The sequence below is a fragment of the Dermacentor silvarum genome, chromosome 7 (genome assembly GCF_013339745.2).
Source record: "Dermacentor silvarum isolate Dsil-2018 chromosome 7, BIME_Dsil_1.4, whole genome shotgun sequence".
Lineage (NCBI taxonomy): Eukaryota > Metazoa > Arthropoda > Arachnida > Ixodida > Ixodidae > Dermacentor > Dermacentor silvarum.
The window spans coordinates 65,987,325-66,012,975 of record NC_051160.1 but is presented as its reverse complement, the minus strand read 5'-3'; the positions used below and the strand labels follow the sequence as shown (position 1 = coordinate 66,012,975).

The following is a 25,651-nucleotide window of genomic DNA, read 5'->3' as shown; positions in this document are numbered from 1 at the left end:
CGCTGCGCTACTTCCATTGGTAAGATCATCGACGCCTAGTGCGAAGACGTTGCTCAAATCCCACTAGCGGCAAATCATTCTTTTGTTCACTTTCATTTTCCTTTACTTTATTATATCTACATTTCAAATAAAACATGCAAATTACCATGTTTTTCTTGGTTTTATTGTCTATTGGCGTTCTATGATTATATGTGACCTTATGGTATAAGACGTTATGCCATAACAGAGATACATAGATGGCACCGCTCTTTTTGTGTGTTATGTCACCTAAAGGCGAATCTGAGCCACCAACTACCAGTGAAAAATCAAACGATGAGTCAGTCTATAGAATGTGAAATATCTATTTAATCTGGCTCAAACAAAAAGCGGATACGGTGAGTATTTTTACGCATCCGAAGAAAAGAGGCATTTTGAAAGAATGCTATGGTTCAAATTTCTTCTCAATTTTTTATGAGAAAGAAAGCATTATAGCCGCTTTAAGCGAAAATCCGTCGTCGTCGGTGGCGTGTACGAACGATGGTACCAAGCAACAAGCATGTCCGACGGGGCAAAGAGCTAAAACACGTTAAAAAGCTCAGATTGACGATCACATTTCTTAGGGTGGTTCATGTAAACAAAGTAAATTAATGGCTTTGAAGAAAAAATGTTGCACACTTCTGTTTAGGTGTGGATCGACCCGGGCCACCTGATCCCGACGCCACTGCTGATCCACGGCTCTGGCTGACTAAAGGTGTGCCTAGTGCGTGCGTAATTGCACACGTCAAGTCGCATCCATCTGGCTGACTAAAGGTTTCACCAAAGGGACTACTATGCTTTCGAACTCGCACACGTAAGCAGTCTTAAGTGTCTCTAGCACTTTTGCTATCCAGATTTAATTTGAGGCGAATTATTATGTGGGCTACAACATATACCAAGGAGATAGAAAAAAAAGGAGGCAGATACTTTAAATAGCGATAAAGTGTTCAGAATGCTAAAAATAATCTCTTTATTTATTTATTTTTAGATAGATTTACGTATTTAATTAGATATGTGTTTACTTACGTTGATTATAATGCCGGAATTCGGGCATTACATAGGAGGTGGGGTAAGTTAAAGTGGCACTCGTAAAATCAAAAACGTCAGTAAGATCTAGTGATAGAACTAGCTACAACAAAAAAACAACTACATATGGATTAAAGTACTGCACACACAAATAATGACACACTTAGGTAAAGTTTCAACTCGCGAACTAAAACTTCATAATAAATGATAGATACAAGCCAATTTAGTTGCCTGTTCGAGGTATTTCTGTTGCCGAAAAAGGGGTTGAATGACGGTACAGCATAGCGCGTGCAAGAAAATCACAGATGACGATTACGATACTCCCTAATGCGAAATTTGAGCGCAGCTGTATACACGTTTTCATATCGCGATATATTGGCTGGCGCGGCCAATCTGTCGCGGGCGGCACGTTGCAAACGGAGCGAAGTGTGGCGCGAATGCCTCGCGAATCGGGAGATTGCGAGATCGCCATCTCGTAGCGATCGTCGCCGCAGAGCCCGTCTTGCGCGGCATTACGCTTTTCTTCTCACGCCTTCGCCATACCCTCCTCCACCGCTTTCCTCCTCACACTCGTTTAGCTATCGCCCTCTTTCATCCGCGCTCCGCGCTCGCTCTTTCATCCTTCGCTGTGCTCGTTCGCTCGGTTACGAGGGAGGCCCAGGGACGACGCCGACGCCAACCGCAGGAACGGGCACCTAAGAGCTGCGCTCTAAAAATCTTGAACTTTAAATACACTGATCTAAACGCCGAAAGACACATTAATCTGCATTGGTGTGAAATTTGCGGAAGAGCAATTTACTGTGATAAAGAATATGAAAATGTGAAAAAAAAAAGCGTTAGCACTCTGCTATTTTGAAGCCAGGGCAATGAATGCGATTCCTTGATATTTGCGACACTGTAGTTGCGCAATAATTTTATTGCAAAAAATTTTGCTGCTTTATTTTTTATTGCTTCGAGTTGAATGATTAGACACATCTAATGCTGATTAAAAAATGAGGCATACTCCGTCTTATAACCGACAAGTTTAATTATGCTAGTATATTAGTAGAAGAGATGGCCAAATATAGGTTGCAGTTAATCAAGTTCAGTGCCTTCGGTGAGTTACTAGTTATGCAATTGATGTGCTCGTTGAGGAATAAATCAGACGGTAAAGTAAGTCCGAGATGCTTGAATGTGGATACAGTTTGAATAGCGATTCCCTGGCAACTGCGTAGTAGCTCGGTTCCGGGTGATATATTCTTGTAAACGTCATAGCGTGTTTTTCAGAAATGGTAATTCCCATTAGCCACTGGTGACACCAAAATGCGCGATTATTGTGGTCTAACTTTAGATTTAGGCAATAGGTTTTAATTTGCAGTGTTACTAATGTATGGGTATATAATAGTCGATTGCGCCTAACCAATAGTAAAAGAAGAAATGTTTGGCATATCGTTAATATATACTAAAACTAAGCTCTGAACCCTTCGGTACATGTGATTTTATATCAGAAAGTGGAAATGAGTATGCTCTTCCGTACACTGATTGACTTGCGTTGGTTAAAGTTTAGTGAATTGTTTTGTAATCCTTCAGTCTTTGTTAGAATTGATTAGCTACATTATTAAGCGTATGGGCGAAACCTTATCAATCAATGTTTATTCCTCCTCCTTATCAAATGGTTTTGTAAAATCAATTATTACAGCATCTATTTTCACTGAATCATGAACAGCCTCGAGGAAATCAATTATCAATACGAATTGTTACGTCTTGCAGGAACGACGCCGAAGAAAACCATGCTGGTTGCTAAAGAAGAAATTGGGGTTCTGTTGGAAATTTCACGACGGTTGATACTATTGTGTGCTGCAATAATTTACATCATGTCAATTTGTAGTGTAGAGCTAACGAAGGACCGCCAGATTTAAAAAGAAGAATAACGCGTGCAGTTCTTCAGGCATCTAGCGCGCATCCCGTATGAACCGACTGTTGGAAAAGAGCTCCCAAGATACATGACACGTCTGGTTTTGTTCATTTTATTAATTTCTGCACAAGTCCCGTAATCCGGGTGCCGAAATAATTGGAAAACGATCCGTAACAGCTTATACTCTCTCTCTCTCTCGCGAGTAATTATAAATTCATTCACCGAAGTGCATATGCTGAGAAAGCTCAGATCTGGCAGTTCTGGGCGCACAATATTGAGAGGGAAAAGCGAGCGGCCCCTTAGGCACTGAATGGGAATAGATCACTGTGCTTGGTATGCCGTCAAAATAAACACCAATGTCGTTTGTTTCCGATACGCCTGGCGGCACCGCGCCATTATAGCTGCATTTGAAAGTAACACGACCCGCTTTCACACGTAGAATTCAAACTTTTCGCTTATGACGCATTTTGGCCAAGTTTTCTTGAATGCGCGATTGATAATGGCCCTGAATAATTTCACGGTGGTGGCATACAACAAAACTGACCAGTGCAGTATTTCTTAGGAAACATTATTCACAAAGATGAAAAGAAGAAATGAGATCGAATGATGAAGATAATACTAACACCAACAACAGTGATGGTCCAATAAGTGCCACTAAGATAACACAATATGACGAATTTCTCAGGAAAGTATGTTCTACATTTAATACCACTAACTGACAAAATAACGATGTTTTTTTTACCTCTGTGATGTTAATCGGTGTCCAAGACTCGTAATAGTCACCCTCTGTTGTTGCAGCAGAAGTAACCATAGCCATAGCAAGGAGCAGCGTACGTACAAGCATCATGTCTAAAAAGTTTGTTTGAATCCGCCGCATAACGTGGAGGTTCAGATACGGTTTGCGGTTCGGGTTTATCTAACTTTATATAGGCTATTTAAAGCTGTGAGCTCGCACAGTACTCAATAGGTTATCTCTTTAATATAGTACGCTTTGCGAATACATTGACGTGCTCTCCATCCTGACGTCAAGATAGTATATTGTGTGAAAAGTTTTTGTGGAAGGTTCAAATATCTGTGATCAAGAACAACTGTGCGACCGGGCCAGTTGATGCTGATCCACGATGTTTGACAGCGCGAACTTAAACAAAGGACGGCGAAAAAGGCGACAAACGCTTGTTGGCCAGCGCTTGTCTCCGTTTGTGGCCTCTTTTGCTTTTGCTTTGTCTAAGTTCACGCTGTCAAACATCATGGAACCCAGAAGAGGTCATTCATATTTTAGTCAAGACTAAGCTGTCACTAGGAAATGGACATTTCTGGTGCCCTCTGTGTTCTTTACGTACCAATAAATATACATTAATGAGTGACATCAAATTCAGCCTAGCAACCAGCTCGCTAAACCATTCGCCCTACGTGGACCCGCGAAGCTTTTTAAAAGCAGAATAGATCGTCGCAAGTGAAAAAGGTTAACGATATCTCCCTCCTCTAAGACACAGCCGCAGGCTTCAACTGTATATTGTTGGTAAGAGCGACTGAGAGACAAGAGGCATAGATGAATTTGCCTACACAAAGGCAGAAGCTTCTTTCTCTGACCCACTACTCTGCACTGGGCAAGAGAGATGGGAAAAAAGTAACGATAAATAATAATGATAAAGATAAGGTGCGTATATGCAAGTCCACTACGTTGCGGCACCTCTAAAGCAATGTGTCTAAAATAGTGGTTTGTAGAAAAAATTGCCGCCCTTCCACGCCATGAAGATGGTCGAACAGCGAAGCTGTGTTAGTGGCACCGAGTGTTACAAGTGTTACATGTGCAGGTGTTGAACGTAATGCAATTGCGTAAACACAAGTAAACACAAGTAAACACAGAGCTACAACAGGAACTTATATTGAAACGGTGCGAGGCGAGACCAGGCAGCAACTTCCGACGTTACTCGATGAGTGTACAGTTCTTTGGTCGAAACCTGCCGAGTCGCCGCCAGTGGCATCGGCTGCAGTCACGGACACCGCGCGCGTTCGGCGCGAACGCGGGGAAACGCGGACGGTGCCGGCAGCAGCTCTACGCGTCTGCGTTATCCGAAAGAGCGCGCCGCACAGAAACATCTTCCTTATCGCCTCTCCTGCTCGCGCCCAGCGCGGCCTCTCATTGGTCGCCTAATCCCCCAGCACGCCTCTCCTCTGCTAGTCACGTGACCTGCCCTCTCCTGGCATGGCTCTCATCTTGTCTTGTTCACGTCACCTGCGTGACGCCGGACAGATGGTGAAGGGACGACTAAAAACAGCTTCGCTGTTAAAGAAGTTGCAGTTTCGCCCGAAAGGCGAAGCATCGATTGCGATAGCAATTAGGAGACAGCTGTACGAAGTAAGGATAGTAGCTTTATCGGCCGTATAAGCTTGGGAACATTCGCTTACTAACTGAAATACCAAGCATGGCGTCATAGCGCACAAGCAAACATGAACACATCACACTCGATAACCGCGGACACTCGCTGTCAAAACGCTGGCGGGAGCAAGCCAAGCGTGACAGCAGCAGCGAGCGGAGTGACATTTATGATGTCTACAGCTTCAACGGAAACTGAGCTGCGAAAACACAGCACTCACAAAGATAGGAGCCGTCTGCAGATCGCTTTCAAGTTACGGCGCGCGCGACCGCGCGCGGCCGCGCAAAGTACGGAGTTGCTTGCGGGAGTAGAAGCCACGCCCCCTCCCACCCATTCTGCCTCCCCGTTTTCCTCCTTTCGCGCGCGATATTGAGCCGCGATCGCTAGTTCCCCTTGCGCCAGGTCGCGAAATACGTCGTTGGTGCCAAAGCACAACGCTGCCCCCCCTCCCTCTTTCCCTCCCATCCCCTCACGGCCTTTCGCGCGACGGAATGATCCGTTCCCCTCGCGCGCTTTCACTCGCACATGCAGCATACGGCGCACGGCGATGACTTTATCGCCAGTCGGACTTCAAACGGAACCTCAAGGCGATGACGACGACTACGGCTACAGCAGAAATGCGCCTGGAGTGTCCGTATAATTGCTATCGCTATAAACGATAGAGCTCCCTTAAAGTGCCGGCTGGACTGTTCGTGCCATGTCTAGTACTCAAAACAATGTGACCAGATAGTGGTATGTTATCGATGCGTGTGGTCGAAGAAATCAGTTCCTGCCGTTTTCACAGGTAAGAGAGATAAATCCAAAAACTGTCAGCCCTTCCACTGGGTTGGAGATGGAAGACCAGCGAAGCGGTACTATTGTAGCGAAGTGACGCAGCAGTTAGCTTTAGGACGCATTAGCTCACCAGGGAGACGACGATGAAGAGGGATGAGCTCTGGCAGTGGCAGGTGCAGATCGGCAGGTACGACGACAACACGAAGTACTATTTGAAGAAACTAAATTTATTTAACTTGGCATTAACTTGGCACCTTAAAACTGTACACACACATATTATACATGCAACGATGTCATACCGATCGTCGACGGCCTGCCTGACCAGCCTGGTCTTCCGTGGTGAAGTGGCGCCGTGGGATGCTGTGTCCTTGCTCACCAAAAACGACTCAAAACCCCTTCCTTAAATGTGTTTCTACAGCATTCACGGCGCCCGCGGACCCGTGGGAGAGGCTTCTGCATTGACTTCTGCATTCTGCATTGGAGAGGCTTCTGCGATTGGTGCAGGCTTCTGCACCAATCGCCTATTGAAGCCAATCAGGCAAGCCGTCGTGCTCCAATAGGGGCCAGAGGTTTCGCGAGCACGCAGACATGGTCGCGACATCTTTTCCCCCCCGACAGGCTCCGTACAGTGAACAGGCGGCGCTGCTGCACAGCAGCGGTGCCGCAATGCTCATCGCCTCATGTGGCGGGCGGCGCGAAACTGGGAAGGTGGGAAGGTGGGAAAACCGCGAGATTTCGAAACTACGTATACACGTCTCCGAAAGCCGCACGTGTATCCGCGATGCGCCGTCTTTTCTGTTATTGTGATAGCAATTATATGGACACTTCAACCGGATTTCTGCCGTCGGCGGCGCCGTCGCCGTCGCCGTGAGGTTCCGTATAGATCAAAATCTTCGCCGCGCGCCGTATGCCCGAGCGGAAGCGTGCGGGGACGCGCGCTATCAGGGAGAGCGAACGCACTCAATCTCCCACGCGCAAGCAAGGAAGCGGGAAGCCAGCGCCGGAGGGAGCGGGGGGGGGGGGGGACACTTCTACTCTGCCAACAACCGCGCTCGTCGCTCGCTCGCACCGTCGCTTATCTCCACACGGCTCTGACCTTTATGCGCCGTGTATTCGCCGCTCAGTTTCCGTTGAAGCGATAGACCGCACGTACCTTCGCCCGTTGCTGCGGCGTATGCGCTCGCTGCCAGCGTTTTGACAGTCGTTTTCTGCAGTCATTCAGTGTGATCTATTCATGTTTGTTTGTGCGCGCTCACACCACGCTTGTTCAATCAGTTAGTAATAGTCGGGCCACATTTTCCAACGCACGCTACACATGCAATGCTGCCCGGGTCGGCAGTGCAGCGCTACAGGTGTGTCCCTTCGCACGCGCTGCCCACGGGATGCGCTTCTCATCAACACCACCGTTTCACACGCGCCTTCTCGTGGTCATCGAGTTCTCTTCATGTCGGTCTACTTACGCCGCAGCACACCTGCTTACCTAATCAGCTCATGTTTACTACAATTCCTATTGCTACCAAAGCCGCTCACCTTACTTCGTATGACATTGCTGTGTTGCTATCGCATTCTTTGCTTCGCCCTTAGGGCGAAACTGTGACATTTTTTTGTGCGTGCGTGTACGTGAAAGTGCAAGCGTGGCCCTCTGTGATGTCACAAATAGTTTTTGCGGGGTTCACGCCTATTAAAAGAATAGACGAGTACTTTCATGGTGCACCGTTAACCAGCGGAGACAAGCTCTATGCTGCTTCGCATGTTACCTCCATGATAGAAGTGGACTGCGTGGACGCTCACGCGAAGTGCCGTTCGCAGAAGGGAAAGCAACTATACAAAATCACCTCTCACGTGAGTAAAGCCTACTGTTACACTAAAATTGAAGTCACTCAACTGGCACCCTGAAAACTTGTCTCTGAAGCCAAAACACTTTTGCATGAATGCTGTCATGCACAGCACAAAATACCACTTTAAACGTTAAATTATACGTATAAGCCTGCTGATTATCTGCCCTAGCATGTGTTTTTCACAATAACTGAGTGTACGCAGTTCACCCATTGGCCGCCCAAGTCAGCCCTTGGGTCATCACAGGCATTTCGAAAATTTCAAGCTGCGCCGCGTTGCGGTTCATAGGTAAATGTATAGCTACTCAGTCCTTCTTTTTTTCTGGGGTTTCAAGTGCTAAAACCAGTTCTGATTATGAGGCACGCCATAGTCAAGGGCTCCGGATTAATTTTTACCACTTGGGGTTCTTTAACGTGTACTACAACAGGCGTTTTCGCATTTCGCCTCCATTGAAAAGCGGCCGCCGCGGCCGCGATTCGATCCCGCGATCTCGTGCTCAGCAGCGCAACGCCTTAGTTGACTGAGCCACCGCGGCGGGTCACTGAGTCCTGGATATGCTAATGTGAAGGTATGCATGTACGCAAGAGTAGCGAGTGTTAGACAAAGGGACGTTGATGTTCTTGTACTCGAATGTATTTACACTTGTCCTGTATGCTAACACAAGTGGAACGGGGGATCATTCCACGCCAAACGTCTCGGACATTTCACTCGACCCTCTGCGATTCTGCTCCGAAAAATTGTGGTCAATCATTATGGCGCACTTTTAAACCTCGTAGAATATTTGTACAATAACTTTTTTTCTGTCTCTTAGAGCGACTTCAATGTTGCCGTGTTTGATGAAACCTAAGCTGCGAAAATACGCCCGCCAAAATACAATACTACATGGAGCGCCTTGAAAAGCTTCTAATGGCTAGAAAAAGAATTGCGCTTTCTTATTCTCTCTTATTGGCGGCCGCTACTTTGTCTGGCAATGTGCTTTGTGCTGAAGAAATACCACGATTCTGCGACAATAATGGCTATTTTGACAAAGTTATACAAGGTTTACAGACGTACTACAACTGCATCGCGTGGCTGCATTGTTGGCAGTAAGTGTGCCAAAAAAGTATTGAAGTCGATAGGTGAATGGTTTCGAAGTGGAAGAGGCGCAAACATTGAAAAAGTTATGGTTGATCCTTCATTCATAGGAATCGGTAGAACACGAAAGTTAAACGTGTCTTCACAGAAGGTGTTCCATGTTTGCTTCGTGAACTGGCGGTCTGCTGCAGCGAAAGGCACATGATTTGCGGGCTGGCGACCGTGTTGCAGGTTTGCTTGGCGCCCGGCGTCCTGTTGACGCGCGGTGTCCAGCTGCCGAGTCGCTTCGGCGACGGTACGAGCATCTTGATCCGACTCCGTAGTGTCACGGGCAGCCAATTGAGTTGCGCCGCGCTCAGCTTTAGGAATGCGATTGGCAGAGTTCACAGCGTGCGCCGCGAACGCAAGAAGGCGTTCGCCCGTCGACGCCATTGGCTTGCTGCGTCGCTTAGTGCAGCAGTTTTCTTAGTTGTTGCAATCGCAAGCGAAGCTGTAGGTGGCCTGTAAGCACTGCTAATGCATGTTGAAGCTGCACTCCGTAGGCGACAAGGTGCCACAGGCTAACCCGACGCCCCAGACAAACCATGTGCGTAAAGTGCGAACACCAGGCCATACCGCGTTGGAGCCTTCGCTGCGCTTTGACTACCGTAGAGCTCTCTGTCCGCACTCGTTAGTGTCACAATGCAGCACTTCGGCTCACCACTCCTAGATGGCGGTCCTATTCCTATCAAGAAAAGTGCTAGGTATCCTTAGCTGTAACTTAAGAGACGCTAAGGCGAAAGCCTTGTAAAGCCTGCTGTAAATCAATTTACTCCACCTTAATCATCCTTAATCCACCTTAAACCACTTTATTCCACCATAATCTACTTGAATCCCCCTTCATCCACCTTAATCAACCATAATTCACCCTAATCCTCCTTAATGCACCTTAACCCACCTAAATGACCTTACTTTCCTTACTCCAACCTAATCCACCCGAATCCACCTGAATCGACCTTAGTCAGCCTTAATCGACTCTATTTCACCTTAGTCCACCCTAATACACCCTAAACCACCTTAATCAACCTACATCCACTCACTAATCAATCATCAATCACTTGGCTAACCAGTAATAATCATGTCTTATACACAGCTGGAAATCATCTAAGGCTTTCGCCTTAAAACATATTTTACTCGTTGGCGCCGAACGTCACATCCGTTACATCCTCTAACGGAAGTTCATCGCCGACCCCGGTGTAAAACACTTTCGTGTTGAAATGTGCTAAATACATGGCGTTAAGGCGCATGCAGATTGGTGATGCGGTCCAAGTAAAAATGCATGCTTGAATTCATTTGGAAGGGTGTAGAAAAGAAATTTATTTCTTAAAATGCAATTAAGTCCGCTTCAATAGCCCAAGGCGTAAGTCCACTTCAATGCACCGCGCGCTTCTCTGGGGCAACGGAAAGATGCGGCAACCGCGCGCGTGGCAAGATCATATGCTGCGTTGTGTTTTCTCGTTGCTGGCAATTTGGAAATGCTGTGGTCGGCGGTCACTAGGTTTCTGAAGGGCGTCAAAAGTTACCGATTGGTACTGGGAGCTGTTATTCCAGTGCAACGTCTAATCCATGCATTGGTGCAGGTACAACAGACGCAGTCGCACTTAGGATGTGTGCCCCGTTCTGGCGATTTCGGGAGGTTGCACTTTTTACTACCGTCGCCGACTTATGATCCTTGCCTCTTTAAACACCTGCGGTCTGCAGAATCTCTTTTCCATGCTTTATTTTTAAAGGACTCGCACCTATGGCGGCCAGCGTCTCCTTCATGTCTTCATCTGCAATGTCCGGCTCACTCGGATCAGAGCGAGCTACACTTTAACGGAGAGCATCTTCAGAGCTTGTAGCTTTATACGTAGTGTAGCATATATGCTTGTACTCCTGGCACATCCTCTCCCCACGAATTAGTCGAAGTCAGATGTTGTGGCTGAACAAATACGCATGTCCCACGCGTATTTTTCACACGCACGAGAAACTGGTTATAGCAACATTTCGGCGCCAAGTTAGCTGTGTACCGTCTCACAAACATTGTGTAGTGATGGTAGCATACGGTAGAGATGTCTTGCGTACGTTTACACCTTAGTTTCAGGACACGACGATCAGTTTTGCTGAGATCTAGCACGTTAATGATCTGCTGTTTTGACTGTGTTCTCTAGTGCCCAGTGAACACGCAGGCAGTTGACTTCCTGAAATGCATTAAATTGGAAATAAATGTGCGGAGAAAGTTCCTGTAAGCCTGTTCCAAAAGAAATATATAGTGCACCATGAGTCTTACGTTAGCTCCGCAAATACGGCTTCCGCAAGTGGTTTGTCGGACAAAGCTTACACTAAAAGGTGTAGTGAACAGATTCACAAATTAAAAAAAATTATTGATTACATGTTCTTGCATCTCACCATGACATATATATTTATATTAGAAGCTCTAGGACAAGCGTAATGGAAGACAACCTAATTTTGCTTGATAGTTATAAATCGTTGAAAAAACAAGCACATCTCGTGAAGACGAAGACCCGAGATATACCTTACTGCATGTTTCATTCGAAATCCCCGAAATATAACTGCGTTGAAATTCTTGGTGCTCACCTTTAGAGGTACAAGCTTACGGTGCAGAAGTATCGGCAAGGCCGCTACGACGTCTTTCTTCCATCATGTCGGCCACACTTGGAGCCGCAGTACTATCGTCTTCTTGCCTCTGTTAAAAATTTCGGTAACACTTAAGCTTCGCCTTTAAGAGTGGAACGCGATATCATTCAAAGATCCCTGACTGCTTGTCAGGCTTCCCGGCAACTGCAGCTTTCGTTTTTCTCCAACTTCGCCTCCGCACACGGCTGCCGAGGAGGCGAGCGCCATCTGGATTGTGTTTTTGCAAGGAACCAACCGGGGCGCGCCGCTGTATGAATGGTAGAAATGCTGGAAAAGGGGCTTGTGTTTGAGTTTCCGCGTAAGAAAAGTATGTTTTCTCGTATATTCAAATTACAGTCTGAGGCTATCAATACTGTAGGTTGTGGTTAAGTCGTACTGTTACAATTTTTCTGACGAATTTTACTTTCAGAAATTAAATTAGTTCACTAACGCCTCTGCGCAACGCGGAGGGCCTGTGTGGTCGGGGTGGTTCGGGATGATTTTTCTCAACCGCGGATGCCGACGCCCTCACCGACGCCGAATTTTCTGCGACACGGGGCCTTTAACGCTATCGTGCTAAAAACTAGAATCTTCGTTAAACGTACGCAGTCAAAGACAGACCAGCCTGTGGTCAGTATAAGAGCATAGGCACTTCGTGCAAAATATGACAACACAGCAGCAAGCTCATCATTCGCTCGCAATGTTCATGTCACGTGCTGCCAAGAGATGCGGCCGAAACACGACTCGCGGATCCCGCCCGCTCGGTCGGAGACACGATCTCCGGAGCAAAGTTCACTTCTGCCGAAGAGCCAAGCATAAGAAACCAAAGAAGCAGTGAGCTCCGACGCACGAACGGCTTGAGTCACGTTAAGCCAGAAACCCAGAAGAAAGAAAGCTATAAATTGTTTGTTATACACTTTCGTTATTTAAGAGTATGTTGATAAACCAACCATCTCTCATTTTCTATGACACTTACTTCGTCGACGGCATCGCGGAAAATCTGCGAATGCGTGCCGAAACGTGAAAACACAAAACTGCATCCATTTTGGCGCACAGAAGTACGCGACGCAGTGAAGCTGACTTACGGGGCGGCGCCCAGGGACGTTGCGTAGGCTCAACATAAAAAAAAAGTTATTTCCCGCCTTAGATAAAAATTGCTCTGATCAAACTTTCAGATATTATCTCTTTTGCACACCCTTCTAAATTAATTCAAGCATGCATTTTTACCTGGACGGCATCACTAACCTACAATGGCCCAAACATAAGACATTTCGCACATTTTTCAATGTTTGCGCCTGTTCCACTTCGAAACTACTGACCCATCGAATTCAACACTTTTTTTGGCACATTTACGGCCAACTATCCAGGCAAGTGATGGAGTTGCGTTATGTCTGCAGAACTTATAGAATTTAAAAAAATGGTCAAAGTTGGCGAAGATTCGCAGTATTGATTTTTTCTTGCGCTAAGTACAGTAGGACGCAACAGGGACGAAACGAACACTGAATATGAAGCAGACACGAAGTGACACACGGAGGCGCAAACTACCAACTGGTTTATTGTCAGATCATACTGCAGTATTTAAAGCACGCAACGACATATTGCGACTGCGTGAACTATGGATACAGCAGATACTCTGAGATCGCGTTCTCACGTTTCTCGTTGTTGTGATTCTATCGGTGCAATCTGTGTGTGTATGCATTCTTTGCGTAACAACCAGAAACGTGAGAAAGCGATCTGAAAGCATCTGCTGTATGCATAGTTCGCGCAGTCACAATACGTCCTTGCGCGCTGTAAATACTGTGGTATGATGTGACAATAAACCAGTTGGTAGTTTGCGCTCCCGTGTGTCACTTCGTGTCCGCTTCATATTCTGTGTTCGTTTCGTCCCTGTTACGTCCTACTGTACTTAGCGCAAGAAAAAATCAATGTACCCCAACTAGCCCAATTCATAGCTCTTCGCAGTATTGGTTTGCCACAAAGCACTGTGTGAGACAAAGTAGCAGTCGTCAATAGAGGGAATGAGAAGGCGCAATTTCTTTTATAGCAACCACCAGCTTGTCAAGGTGCTCCGTGTAGTACTGTATTTTTTGCGGGTGTTCATTCGCGACCAAGGTTTCACTCACCAAGGCAGCATTAGGATTGCTGTAAGAGATATTTTTTTTCTTGTAAAATAGTCTACGCGGCCAAATAGTGCACCAAAATGATTCACCACTTTTTTTCCCGAATAGCATCGTAGAGGGTCGAGCGCAATGTGTGGGACATTTGGAGTAGAATGACTCTGCGAGGTCTGCATGCTGCTTCAATTACCATAATAGATACATGTAGGATATTGAGAATTACACAAAAAAGCATTGTGAGTTGATAACTTGGTATGCAACAGAATATATCGGAGAACAATCCACCTAGAATAAACGAACCAGGGAAATGGCGAGTTTAGCAATCACATATGCTAAACAAGTTTCCGAAGTCTTTCTGAGCTCTTTCTCTAATCTGCTGGTCTTGGATCCGGTTCAATACTTCCCACAGAAATAAAGAGGCTAGGTCGGCATGGTGAAAGCTTTATTCAGAATAACGTTGACTTCATTGTGAGATGGTTGCGGCTGAAACCCTAGTTTTTTTTTGCATTAATAACAGTGTATCGTCGAGACTCAGAGCTACTCTCGTAATACACTCAGAGCAATAGGCTTGGAGTCCTAAATCATGTTTATGAGGGGAGTGCAATGGCACTTGCCGAATGCCGTTCCTGCGTTTGCAGTGATATGGCGCTCTGGCCGCAGGACTTACTGGTGTCGTCAAGGGGCTCGATGTCCTGTCCACCGTGATGGCAGGCAGCCTCATAGAATGTGGGTGCGTGTGCGTCGTCGTGGAGAATGGGCCGCAAACAATGCTGCCGAGGCTACAAAAGATGTATAGCTTCAGATGTAATGCTTCAGATGTATAACTGTATAAATCTGAAGCTATAAAGCTATAGCTCTGAAGCTATAAGATGTATAGCTTCAGCTGCGTTTAGCAGCTGTATGTTTAAAATCTAGAAAACGAAAATTCTGATACCACGCACATATTTTACTCTTTTACTATCGAGTAAAGCTTGATTTGTCTGGCTAGCGTGCTTCATTTTCGAAAACAAACTTAGGTTACGTATAATGGCCAACTTGCATCTCCTAATCGATCACTTACGAAAGAGGCCAGGCTGGATTTGCCTTTTATGTTTCAATAACATACGTACTCTGTTTGGTAAAGTAAATTTTGACAAGAAATGCTGCAAAATTTGTATTTGTTTAATCCATGAGCGCGAGATGTCATGTTATATTAGCCAGGGCAGTTGCACTAACTAGGTGGACACAAGAGTGTACTAGTGACAGTTTCAAATTAGAATGTTATCAGGGAGTTGTAAAACGCCTACAGAGAATTAAATTAAATGCTTCATTCTAATATTCACATTTTAAAAGTAAGGCCTTTAAAATTCTAGCTGGGTAGTGCTGGAGGGCATTTGCTTGAAGCGTTGTGTGCGACAGTGTGTGAGTGGAATACTCTCTTTGCACGTAGAAGAAATGTTAAGCTTACTCACGATAATTTGCATTTATTTAGAACCCCAAGTAACATATTAAAATACGCCTAGAAGTCGTATGGCCTGCAAATGATCAATTGATATATTTGAATGTAGCTCAGGTTGTTGATATTGAATGCTTTGTCAGTGAATGCCATGTATCGAAAATGTCTTGCATGCATTGTTAAAAGTTAATGTGTTTTTTTGTTTAGATGCAGGTTGAAGGGAGAAACGACGTGTACATCTAGAGAAATCACCTTATACTGAAGACGATCTCGGAATTTGATGGCGACGCCAACGATGATGATGAAAATCGCCTGAAGTGTCAATATAATTGCTATAAAATCATACAATTCTAGAATAAATGAATGGGTGTTCGCGAGGACGGTCGTCTATTGGTGGCGTTATTGACTTGATTTCTCCAGCTGAATTAGAAGGAATATGTCGTCATTTGATGGGGCAATATCCTCAGACAATAACGGCGCCAACAATAACGTGAAACATGATGCAATACTTGATGAGCGAAAATATTTGGGCATCGGTGGCTGCCTGCATACGCGGATCGCAAAATCCTTACATTAACCTTCAAACGCAATGCCGGTGAATACCAGATTTTTCGCCGTTTTCCAGAAGCAAGTGTACTCAGTTGAACTGGACGTGAAATGCAACGGTGAACTCATTAGTCTTTCAGCCGAGCTCCCCTCACACAGTAATTAAAAACGCGTATACAGACGACATTTGCATATAGGCTTCAGGAGTCACACGAAAGCAAAGCGGGCACTCTTACAAGGAGCAGCAAGCAGTACGTATAGATATCTTCACCGCTAGAGCTTGTGGCTCTAAGTAGAAAAAGGTACCTGGTTGGCGTCCCCTCAGAAAGTCGCGCAAGGCTTGAACCTTCTTTTTCGACGGTCTGATTCCCTCGCGAGTCACGCGGTGTCCGAGGAACTCAATGTCGTTGACACATAAGACGCACTTTGCGGGGTTGATGAGAAGGCCGTGTTCCTGCCACCTGGAAATAGCAGGCGCAAATGGTCGCAATGCAGTTCTGGGGAAACACTAGCCACCGTCGAGATATGCAAATACGAAGGTGAGTCCCCGGGTAACCTCGTTGATAAACCTCTGAAATGTCTGAGCAGCGTTTCTCAACCGGAACGGCAAGCGAACGTACACGAAAAGCCCGAATGGTGTTACAATTGCAGTCTCGGGGATGTCAGCTGGCTCAACAGGAATCTGGCCTTTACCAAATCTATATTGCTGAATATCACCGCTCCCGCTAGGATGACAGGGAGAGAGAGAGAAATAGAAGAGAGGAAAGGCAGGGAGGTTAACAAGACGCATGTCTGGTTTGCTACCCTGCACTGGGGAGAGGGGGTATAGAGATGAAAAGAGAGAGAAAGGAAATAGAGATAGCACAGTTGCGCACACATCTGAAGCTTCGCACGAAGTCTACAGATGGTCGCCAAGACCTGTAGACTTAAGGTAGTGCAACAAGGCTTTCGTGGCTTTCTGTGCCATCGACGCATACGGCCATGGTCCAAGGATCTTCATTTCCGAAAATGGTCGAGAGTCCAGCCGGTTCAATGCTCTCCGGAGAGCTTCACGCTCGAAATCGAATTGGGGACAGAGACATAAGACATGTTCAATTGTTTCTCTGGTTCCACAAGAGTCACACATGGGCGTATCCCCCATTCCAATGCGGAACAAGTAGGCCTTTGTAAATGCCACCCCGAGCCAGAGGTGGCACAATACTGTCGCCTCAGAGCGGGAAATGTTTGATGGCATTTGAAGCTTAAAGGATGGGTCAATTTTATGGAGATGGCACTTCGGGTTAAGAGAAGTCCAATATTTGTGTGTCATAGCTTTAGCCACGAAAAGAAGTTTTCCTGCAGCGCCGGTCCGGGATAAGGGGATTGGGACTGGTCGGCCTTCCAGATGAGCAGACCGGGCGGCTTCGTCGGCGAGGTCATTACCAGCAATGCTGGTATGTCCCGGTAGCCACTGAAATATAATTTCATGCCCTCTAGCGATAGCTTGATGGTGGTCTTCTCTTATCTCATATACCAGCTGCTCATGAGTTCTGTGATAAATGGCAAAATGCAGACTCTGAAGTGCTGCCTTAGAATCACAAAATATGACCCATTTCTGAGGTGTCTCTTTCAGGAGGTATTGTACAGCAGCACGCAGGGCAGCAAGCTCTGCCACCGTTGATGTTGTGACGTGTGACAGTTTGAACTTGAATGTGGTTTTCGTAGCCGGAATGACAACGGCACCTGAAGAACTGGTAAATGAGACGGGACCATCGGTATAGATGTGTATTCGGTCCCAGTAGGTCTCATTCATTAATAGCAGCGTCATCTGTTGCAGAGCTATTCTTGGGTGATTGGCCTTCTTCTTTACGCCCGGAATACTTAGGCGCACCTGAGGCTGTTGCAGGCACCACAAGGGGAATGAAGGCCTTGCTGCTGGGGTGTATCCTGATGGAAGGCAATCTTGATTGGCCACGATAACTTCAGAAAACGTGGAACGAGGTCTCTGCGAAGGCAAAAACGCCAAGTGATGATCGGGGACGCGGGAAAGATGACGGATATGCACCCTGAGATAATCCATTGCAACGTATGTTTGGATCGGATGATCTTTGGCGAGGACGATTGTTGCAGGTGTTGACGCACCACGAGGAAGTCCTAAGCAAGTGCGCAGTGCTTGGCCCTGTAAGCTCTCCAACGAGCGAACATTTGACTTGAACGTATTGGACAACACTGGAAGGCTGTTGCGTAGGTATCCTAGAAATACAGCTCTTTACAACTGAAGCATGGAGCGTACAGATGTGCCCCATGTTTTCCCGCACATGAATCTCAGTACCTGGGCAATCGACGACAGTTTTTTTCTTCAGGTACGTGCAATGAGGGTTCTAGGAAAGATTGCGGTCGATTATTACACCTATAAATCGATGGGTCTTTCCGTAGGCAATAGTGTGTCCATTAATAGAAACTGGGTATGGCGTCATAAGTTTTCGAGTGATTGCCACCAATGCACATTTCTCGGTTGATACAGTCAAGCCTTGTGCTTGAAGATATGCTGATGTCAAGGTTGCTGCCCGTTGCAAACGCGCACGCACCTGAGGCCGAGTAACTGCAGAAGTCCAAAGGCAGATGTCATCAGCGTATATCGAGAGGCAGATTGTCTTAGGTAAAATGTCAGCTAGTCCAATGAGTGTCACATTGAACAACGTTGGACTCACTACTCCTCCCTGAGGCACGCCGCAGTACGTGTAATGTTCAGCTGTGGGGCCGTCTTCTGTTTGCACAAAAAACGACCGGTGAGTTATGTAGTAGGATAACCAACAAAGCATGCGGCCGTCAATTCCAATAGTCTCCAGGGAGGTGACGATGGCTTCATGTGCAACGTTGTCATACGTGCCTTTCGATGTCCGGGATGACAGGGAAGTCGTGAATGTGGGGGAGGGGATAGCGATCAGGCACGGTGCGCGCGTTGAGGACACAGTAGTCGCCGCACGGGCGCCAATCCCCAGGGTCCCGCTTGGGAACCATGTGGAGAGCTGACGACCAACTGCTCGACGAAGGACAGATGATGCCCAGTTGCTGCATGTGGTCAAATTATTCTTGCCGACCCAGCGAGGCGTCTGGGTCGGCAAAACACTGGAGGGCCAGTAGTGACAATGTGATGCGTGACGTTGTGACTTACTTGCAGCTCAAGGTTGGAAGGTTTCGTGATGGCTGGTAAGTCTGACAGAATCGAGGCGTGCATAGTTAATAATGGTATCTCAGATGCTGTTCCAGTAGTTAATGTCATAGGTGCGAGGATGTCTTGTATAGACATACTGGTCGTTATGTCGACGAGTCGACGGGCGCGCAGATCAACACTGAGGGCTAAGTGGGCCAGAAAATCCGAACCCAATATGGCCATGCGTAGGTCTGCAAGCGACGAATACCCAATGGAAGGTGTGTAGGAGACGATGGTAAGTCGATGGTAAGAGAGCACTGACCATATGTGTTGATAGCAGAGTGGTTGGTTGCTTGAAGGGGCGCAGTTTTCTCAGAGCGCTGCCGGTCTGGTCGTACAGCAGGAGCGACACTGACCTCTGCACCTGTGTCTATGTGAAATCGATGTCCGGCCGTCCTTTCAGCGTTGTAGAACAGGCGGCTTGTCGTACGACAAGAGTCACTGGCCGTCATCAGTTGCTCTGAGGTATGTTTCTCTGCCAGCCGCAAGGTGAACGGCACTGACGTGCGCTGGCACCGAAGTTGCTGTGGTACCAGCAGTATACGCGGCGACGAGGGCTTGAACGTGAGATAGGCCTAGAAGACAATCTGGAACGGGAATCGCGGTTTCGTCGATGAGAGTGGGACGGTGGCCGTAGTGCAGTAACAGTCTCAGGCAAGGTCATCGATCAGTTGCTCAAGGCGAGACTGCTGGTCTTCGAGTTGCGACAGCGGAACGGTAGATGTCGTCGCCACAATAACTCTTGCGGAATAGTCAACGATGCGATCGGCCAGCTCCGCCAGCTTGTCGAGGGACAAGTCGTCTGGTGCGGTAGCCAAGGCAACAACCACATTCTGCGGCAGGCGCTGAAGGAACAGTTCTCGCAGCAGCGGGCTGTTTGCGTCCAGCATACTGCCACAGAGAAGCCGCCGCATGCGGCGTAGAAGTTCCGACGGTCGCCGGTGGCCGAGCTCCTCTTCGTTGAGAAGCTGCTGAAGACGCCTACGCACAGACCCGGACGTGCCGGGCAGCACCGGCGTTTTAAAGTGGTCATAGGGGGTGGTTTCGCAGGGCGCGTCCACAACGTCGTAGAATTCCGCAACCACCTCCGTTGAGAGTGCGGAGACAGCGTGGTAAAACTTCGCTTGTTACTGAAGTAATGCAGCCGAAGGGTGAAGATGGCCTCCACGTGTGTAAACCAGGCTGCAGGACTCTGTGGCCAAACGATGGCAGATGAATCTGCACCGTGGCGATGCCGTCTGCGTCAATCGCCTGTCTGTAGTTCGTGGTTTCTTCCACGAGGTGGTGCTCGCTTTGTGATCAAGTCCGGGTCACCACGTTATAGGGACCGAGGTTAGGTCCACTATAACAATGCGTGAGTCGGCGAACGAAAGAACAAGGAACCGTTCAGGCCGATGGCAGGAGCAGGAGAAGCTATATTTTATCCTTCTATTTTTCTAGCCTCGTAGCACGCAGCACGAGGAACGAAGCACATGCGGATGCACATGCACCTGACCGCGGCATAAATAAAAAATGTCACAGTTTCGCCCTAAGGGCGAAGCAATGAATGCGATAGCAACACAGCAATGTCATACGAAGTAAGGTGAGCGGCTTTGGTAGCAATATGAATTGTAGTAAACATGAGCTGATTAAGTAAGCAGGTGTGCTGCGGCGTAAGTAGACCGACATGAAGAGAGACTCGATGACCACGAGAAGGCGCGTGTGAAACGGTGGTGTTGATGAGAAGCGCTTCCCGTGGGCAGCGCGTGCGAAGGGACACACCTGTAGCGCTGCACTGCCGACCCGGGCAGCATTGCATGTGTAGCGTGCGTTGGAAAATGTGGCCCGACTATTACTAACTGTGGTGTGAGCGCGCACAAACAAACATCAATAGATCACACTGAATGACTGCAGACAACGACTGTCAAAACGCTGGCAGTAAGCGCATATACGTCGCAGCGGGCGAAGGTACGTGCGGTCTATCGCTTCAACGGAAACTGAGCGGCGAATGCACGGCGCATAAAGGTCAGAGCCGTGTGGAGATAAGAGACGGTGCGAGCGAGCGACGAGCGCGGTTGTTGGCAGAGTAGAAATGCGCCCCCCCCCCCCCCCCCCCGTTCCTTATGGCGCTCGCTTCCCGCTTCCTTGCTTGCGCGTGGAAGATTGAGTGCGTTCGCTCTCCGTCACAGCGTGCGTCCCCGCACGCTTCCGCTCGGGCATACTGCGCGCGGCGAAGATTTTATCTATACGGAACCTCACGGCGACGGCGACAGCGATGCCGACGGCAGAAATCCGGTGAAAGTGTCCATATAATTGCTATCGCAATAAAAGGCGGCCGATGAAGATGAGGATGGCCGCTATACGCTTATGGCACCAGACAGCGAACTACTAGCGAATGAGATAAATCTGCCCGGATGCAGGCCTTTCTCAGTGGTAAATGCTAACTTTACTGTAGGGGTCCAAGCCAGATGTCCCTTAGATTCAATTATAGCAAACTACGGGAAAGAGATAGCCGGTTATCTCAATTCACACGATGTATCATGGGGATACAAAGGGAGAAGGAGGGGGTATAGACGGAACGAAAGGGAGGTTAGCCAGTTCTCTAACCGGCTGGCTACCCTGTGCTGGGTAAAGTGGGTATGGGGAATAAAAGACAATAGAAAAGAGATGTTACAAAAAAGGAAAAAAGGAGCACAAACAAAAAAGGGAAAAAAAAAGAAAATCAAAAGGATAATACGACACTGCTTGAAGTCTTTCTCTAAGACCAGTTCTCCGCAAGAAGCGCAACAACGCTTTCAAAGCCTTCTGTGCTGAGGACGGTCTCAGCTAGTGTCGCAGGACCCTTTCCTCCGACAAAGGGCGTTTCTGAAGTCTATCTAACACTCTCGAAAGTTATTTCCTGGGCACACTGAAGCGGGGACGTGGGGACATGGGGACACAAAACGGACCACTGTGGTATGCAACTGTGCAAATGGACAGTAGATAATGAGCTTTCTTGCTTGAACACTGCAGCAGTTACGGTTCTCTGAGGACAGTCTCGCTCTGTTTTAGACTTCACGTCCTCTGGAATAAATGTTGTCGTATCATCATGGTCAACGAATGACTAAGCCTCGAACCGTGACGACCTTTCTTTATTTATTTATTCTTTATTCATCAATTACCCCGCAGCGCCCAAAGGCGTTACAGCAGGGGGGTTACAACATGGAATAAAATACATCTTCATTCACACAATTCACTTGCTTTTCACTCAACCTATTCCACTGTTTGATTGTTCGAACAAAAAATGAGGTCGCATACATGTTTGTCTTGGCAGAGTACTCGAGGATTTTGCAACTATGATCAGTTCGTTTTGAAATGTAATGAGGTTTTCGTAGGTAAATTTCCCTATTAATTCCAGTTTTATTATATTAATTAGAATATAACAATTTCAATCTAAGTTTATTCCGGCGAGCAGAAAGAGATTCCCATCCTAGCTCAGCCTTCATTGCAGTGATGCTCTCCCTCCTTCCGTACCGCCCCAAGACGAACCTGGCAGCACGGTTTTGTATTTGTTCTAGAGCGGCAATGAAGGTTACCTCGGTGGGGTCCCACACAACAAAGCCATATTCTAAGATTGGTCTAACACAAGTTGTATATGCCATACGTTTTAAATTCGCATGTGAACATCGCAGGTTTCTCTGAATGAAAGTCAAAGCTTTACCAGCATTGGCTATGATACTGTATACCTGAGGTTTCCACGAACAGTCAGACGAGAGTAGCACACCTACATACTTATACGTACTGCCTTGCTTCAATAGTAGTTCAGATGATACCGTGACTGAATTGGTTTTTTCGTGCCTGTTGCCTGTTGTTGACCTGCCTGTTCTTTTCGAAGTGGTAGGCCCGCTAACGTGTGCGGAGCTTCATAAGAGAAATTCTACTAATTATACCTGTTTTGGGAATTGTTTGAAAGCAGCGTTAAATTCAATGAGACATATGAGTTGGAATCAAAAGGCCGATAGTTTATGTTCGGTGCTCGATGATTTTCGAAAGCGATCTGAATTTGTACACTCGAGTAAAAGCAATAGCCCGGGTAAATGGCGGGATGACGATTGCGCTAGAGAATATATGCGGAGGAACGCTGCGTAAAAAAAAAAGCTTCTACACAACCAGTGGCCAACAAACTGGAACGATTACAAATACATAGCGGCCACCTTTAAACGTGCAGTTTCTAAAGCGAAGGGCGAGTATAACATCAGGCGTTTTGATTTCTTGTCTCAAACACACAGCTGAGGGGCGTTGTTCCGCTTTCTGAGATCACTGAAGATGACTCAACCATCAATTAATGCTGACTAAGTTGTTCTTACACCGAGTGAAATTACTGAGCTCTTGTAACAAATATGCAAAGGGCTTGAAAGGCACTGGTTGTTCTTGTGCAGGCACTACTCGAGCACTTGAATGTTAAACTCTATAAGATAACTCCAGCAAAGTCTACTATGGACTCCCTAAAAATTATTTTTGATAACATCTATCCAAATAATACAAAATTTATATCTTCACAAATTCTCAATGACTTGCTGGATGATCACTTGATTCATATTCAGACCAACGCCATAATAGCTACAGATGCCTCACAGAGCAATGAAAAGGCAGGTGTAGGATTTTTTCTCATTGGCTAGATTGGCCCTATTTGATTAGACTTCCTGATTTTACTTCTGTCAATACAGCAGAATTCTTAGGTATAGTTTTAGCACTGCGTAGATTGCACCCCCACCCTCATTTATCAGTAGCTATTATCACCGACTCACTCTCGCTATGTTCATCACTTACAACGTGTAGTGAGGACATAGCACGCATCATATCTGTTGGCTACGTCTCATTTCCGATTCGTTCGTTTAATTTGGGTGCCTGGGCATAAAGGTTTGCCATTGAATGAGCGTGCAGACTCCTTAGCAAAGGCTTCCCTGGGTGGCCCTTCAGTATCTGCCGTTCCCCCAACCGACTATATCTTTTCCGCTAGGCTCAGGATATTAACGATGATGAATGAGGTGTATAAATCTAGTCTGGCTTTGCATTCGGACTACAACCACCTACTGCTCCATTGGAGCCTTAAAATTAGAGATTAGACTAACAAGGCTAAGCTGCCGCATCCCGACACTAAATTGCTATAGACGTTTTCACAAGGGCGCTTCCCACGGTCTGGCGTGGAGAGTATGTGTCAGTGTTGCCCGTTCGGTCTGGACTGTGAGCTTGCCTTGCGCTTGCATTGCGGAGTGGTTGCTTTCTTTCGATGTTTCCGTTTATTTTTGTCACGCATGACTTACGCTCGTAAGTAATGGCATATATACTCATCAAAAGGCTACAGGCCAGCACTGTGAAGTTTATGGGTGCACAAACAAGCAGCGGAAATTAACGATTCTGGGTACTAAGTGTGTCCACAACACAGCACTCCGCGAGACCACTACCGCGATGTGGTATGTTCACGCTTCGCCGGTTTCCTGCATGACCTGAGGACTTGGCATTTCAGTCTAATGTGGACCAATGCACACATCAGTAAAATAACGCATTTTGGTAAACTCTTTTCGGCACATTCCCCAATAGGTTGAGAGAATTGTCACCTCTTCGATGCAATATTTTCTCGTATGTAGTGGCAGAGGCTACATTTGTTATTCTTTCAAACACGGCTTCATTCCAGTGATTAATACGGGGGTCACACGGCGCACTTTTGATCGTGATCGAGCCCGATATGGGTCGAATTTCTTGGTCGCGATTGGCTTCTTTGCTCAATCTGCGGAAGGGGGCCAATCGCGGTCGAACATTCTGATCCAGATCGGTCTCGATCGCTATCAAAAGTGGTCGTGTGACACCAGTATAAGACAAATTGGAGCACTCTGCGAGAGAACTAGTCGGTAAATACACTTCGCAACGATCTGGAAAAATTGTGTCCTATGGAAGATGTATGCAGACCCTGTGTCCACCAAAACATTGTCTCTGCGATCACGCGCACCCTGCGCGGCCCTGCCCATAAAGGTAATTAACTTCAACAGTGTGGTGCTACATGGAGCTCACCCATCTTTGAGCGTTGTCTATGTGCTTAGGCAGCAAGAGAATGCAAAAACGAACGTGTCAACCTCATCAGCGCGGCCTAGCGCCAGTGCTAGAGTTCGGGAACGCTAATGAGGACTTGGCATTTCAGTCTAATGTGGACCAATGCACACATCAGTAAAATAACGCATTTTGGTAAACTCTTTTCGGCACATTTCACAATAGGTTGCGAGAATTGTCACCTCTTCGATGCAATATTTTCTCGTATGTAGTGGCAGTGGCTACATTTGTTATTCTTTCAAACACGGCTTCATTCCAGTGCCTAATAACTGTGCGTGGCGTAGAAACGCGCTAAATGAGCCCGCGCAAGTAAGAACGTAAAAAACGGTATTCTCATGGGTACGCGCACAATAGCATCATGCTTGCAAGAATAACAGTAACGAAAAAAATTTAAATTATTCGCACTGTCGATCAAGTAAAATACTTACCTGCGTGCAGTGACCGCTTCGCTGGCCACTAAGCGCTTTTCACTCATGGTCAGTAGTGGTTTACAGTCATATGCATATGTATTTATTCGACAATTGTTAGACTCGACATTACTTTATTATGAACATAACACAGTGAGACGGTGTAAGGGAAACAAGAGAAAGAGCAGAGATGGCCCTAACGCTGCAATATTATTGGTTTATTTCGCTTCAGAGATAG

At 46.8% G+C, this 25,651-nt stretch overlaps 1 protein-coding gene across 1 annotated transcript in view; it reads right to left on the bottom strand.

The window, feature by feature from the left end:
- The window catches only part of LOC119458932 (uncharacterized), a 41,460-nt gene extending 37,596 nt beyond the window's left edge, over nucleotides 1–3,864 (bottom strand). The window contains exon 1 of the mRNA XM_037720786.2: nucleotides 3,678–3,864. Within this exon, the coding sequence (XP_037576714.2) occupies nucleotides 3,678–3,812 (135 nt within the window). The 5' untranslated portion in view covers nucleotides 3,813–3,864. The remainder of the gene's footprint in view (nucleotides 1–3,677) is intronic.
- Between the last annotated feature and the right edge of the window lie 21,787 nt (nucleotides 3,865–25,651).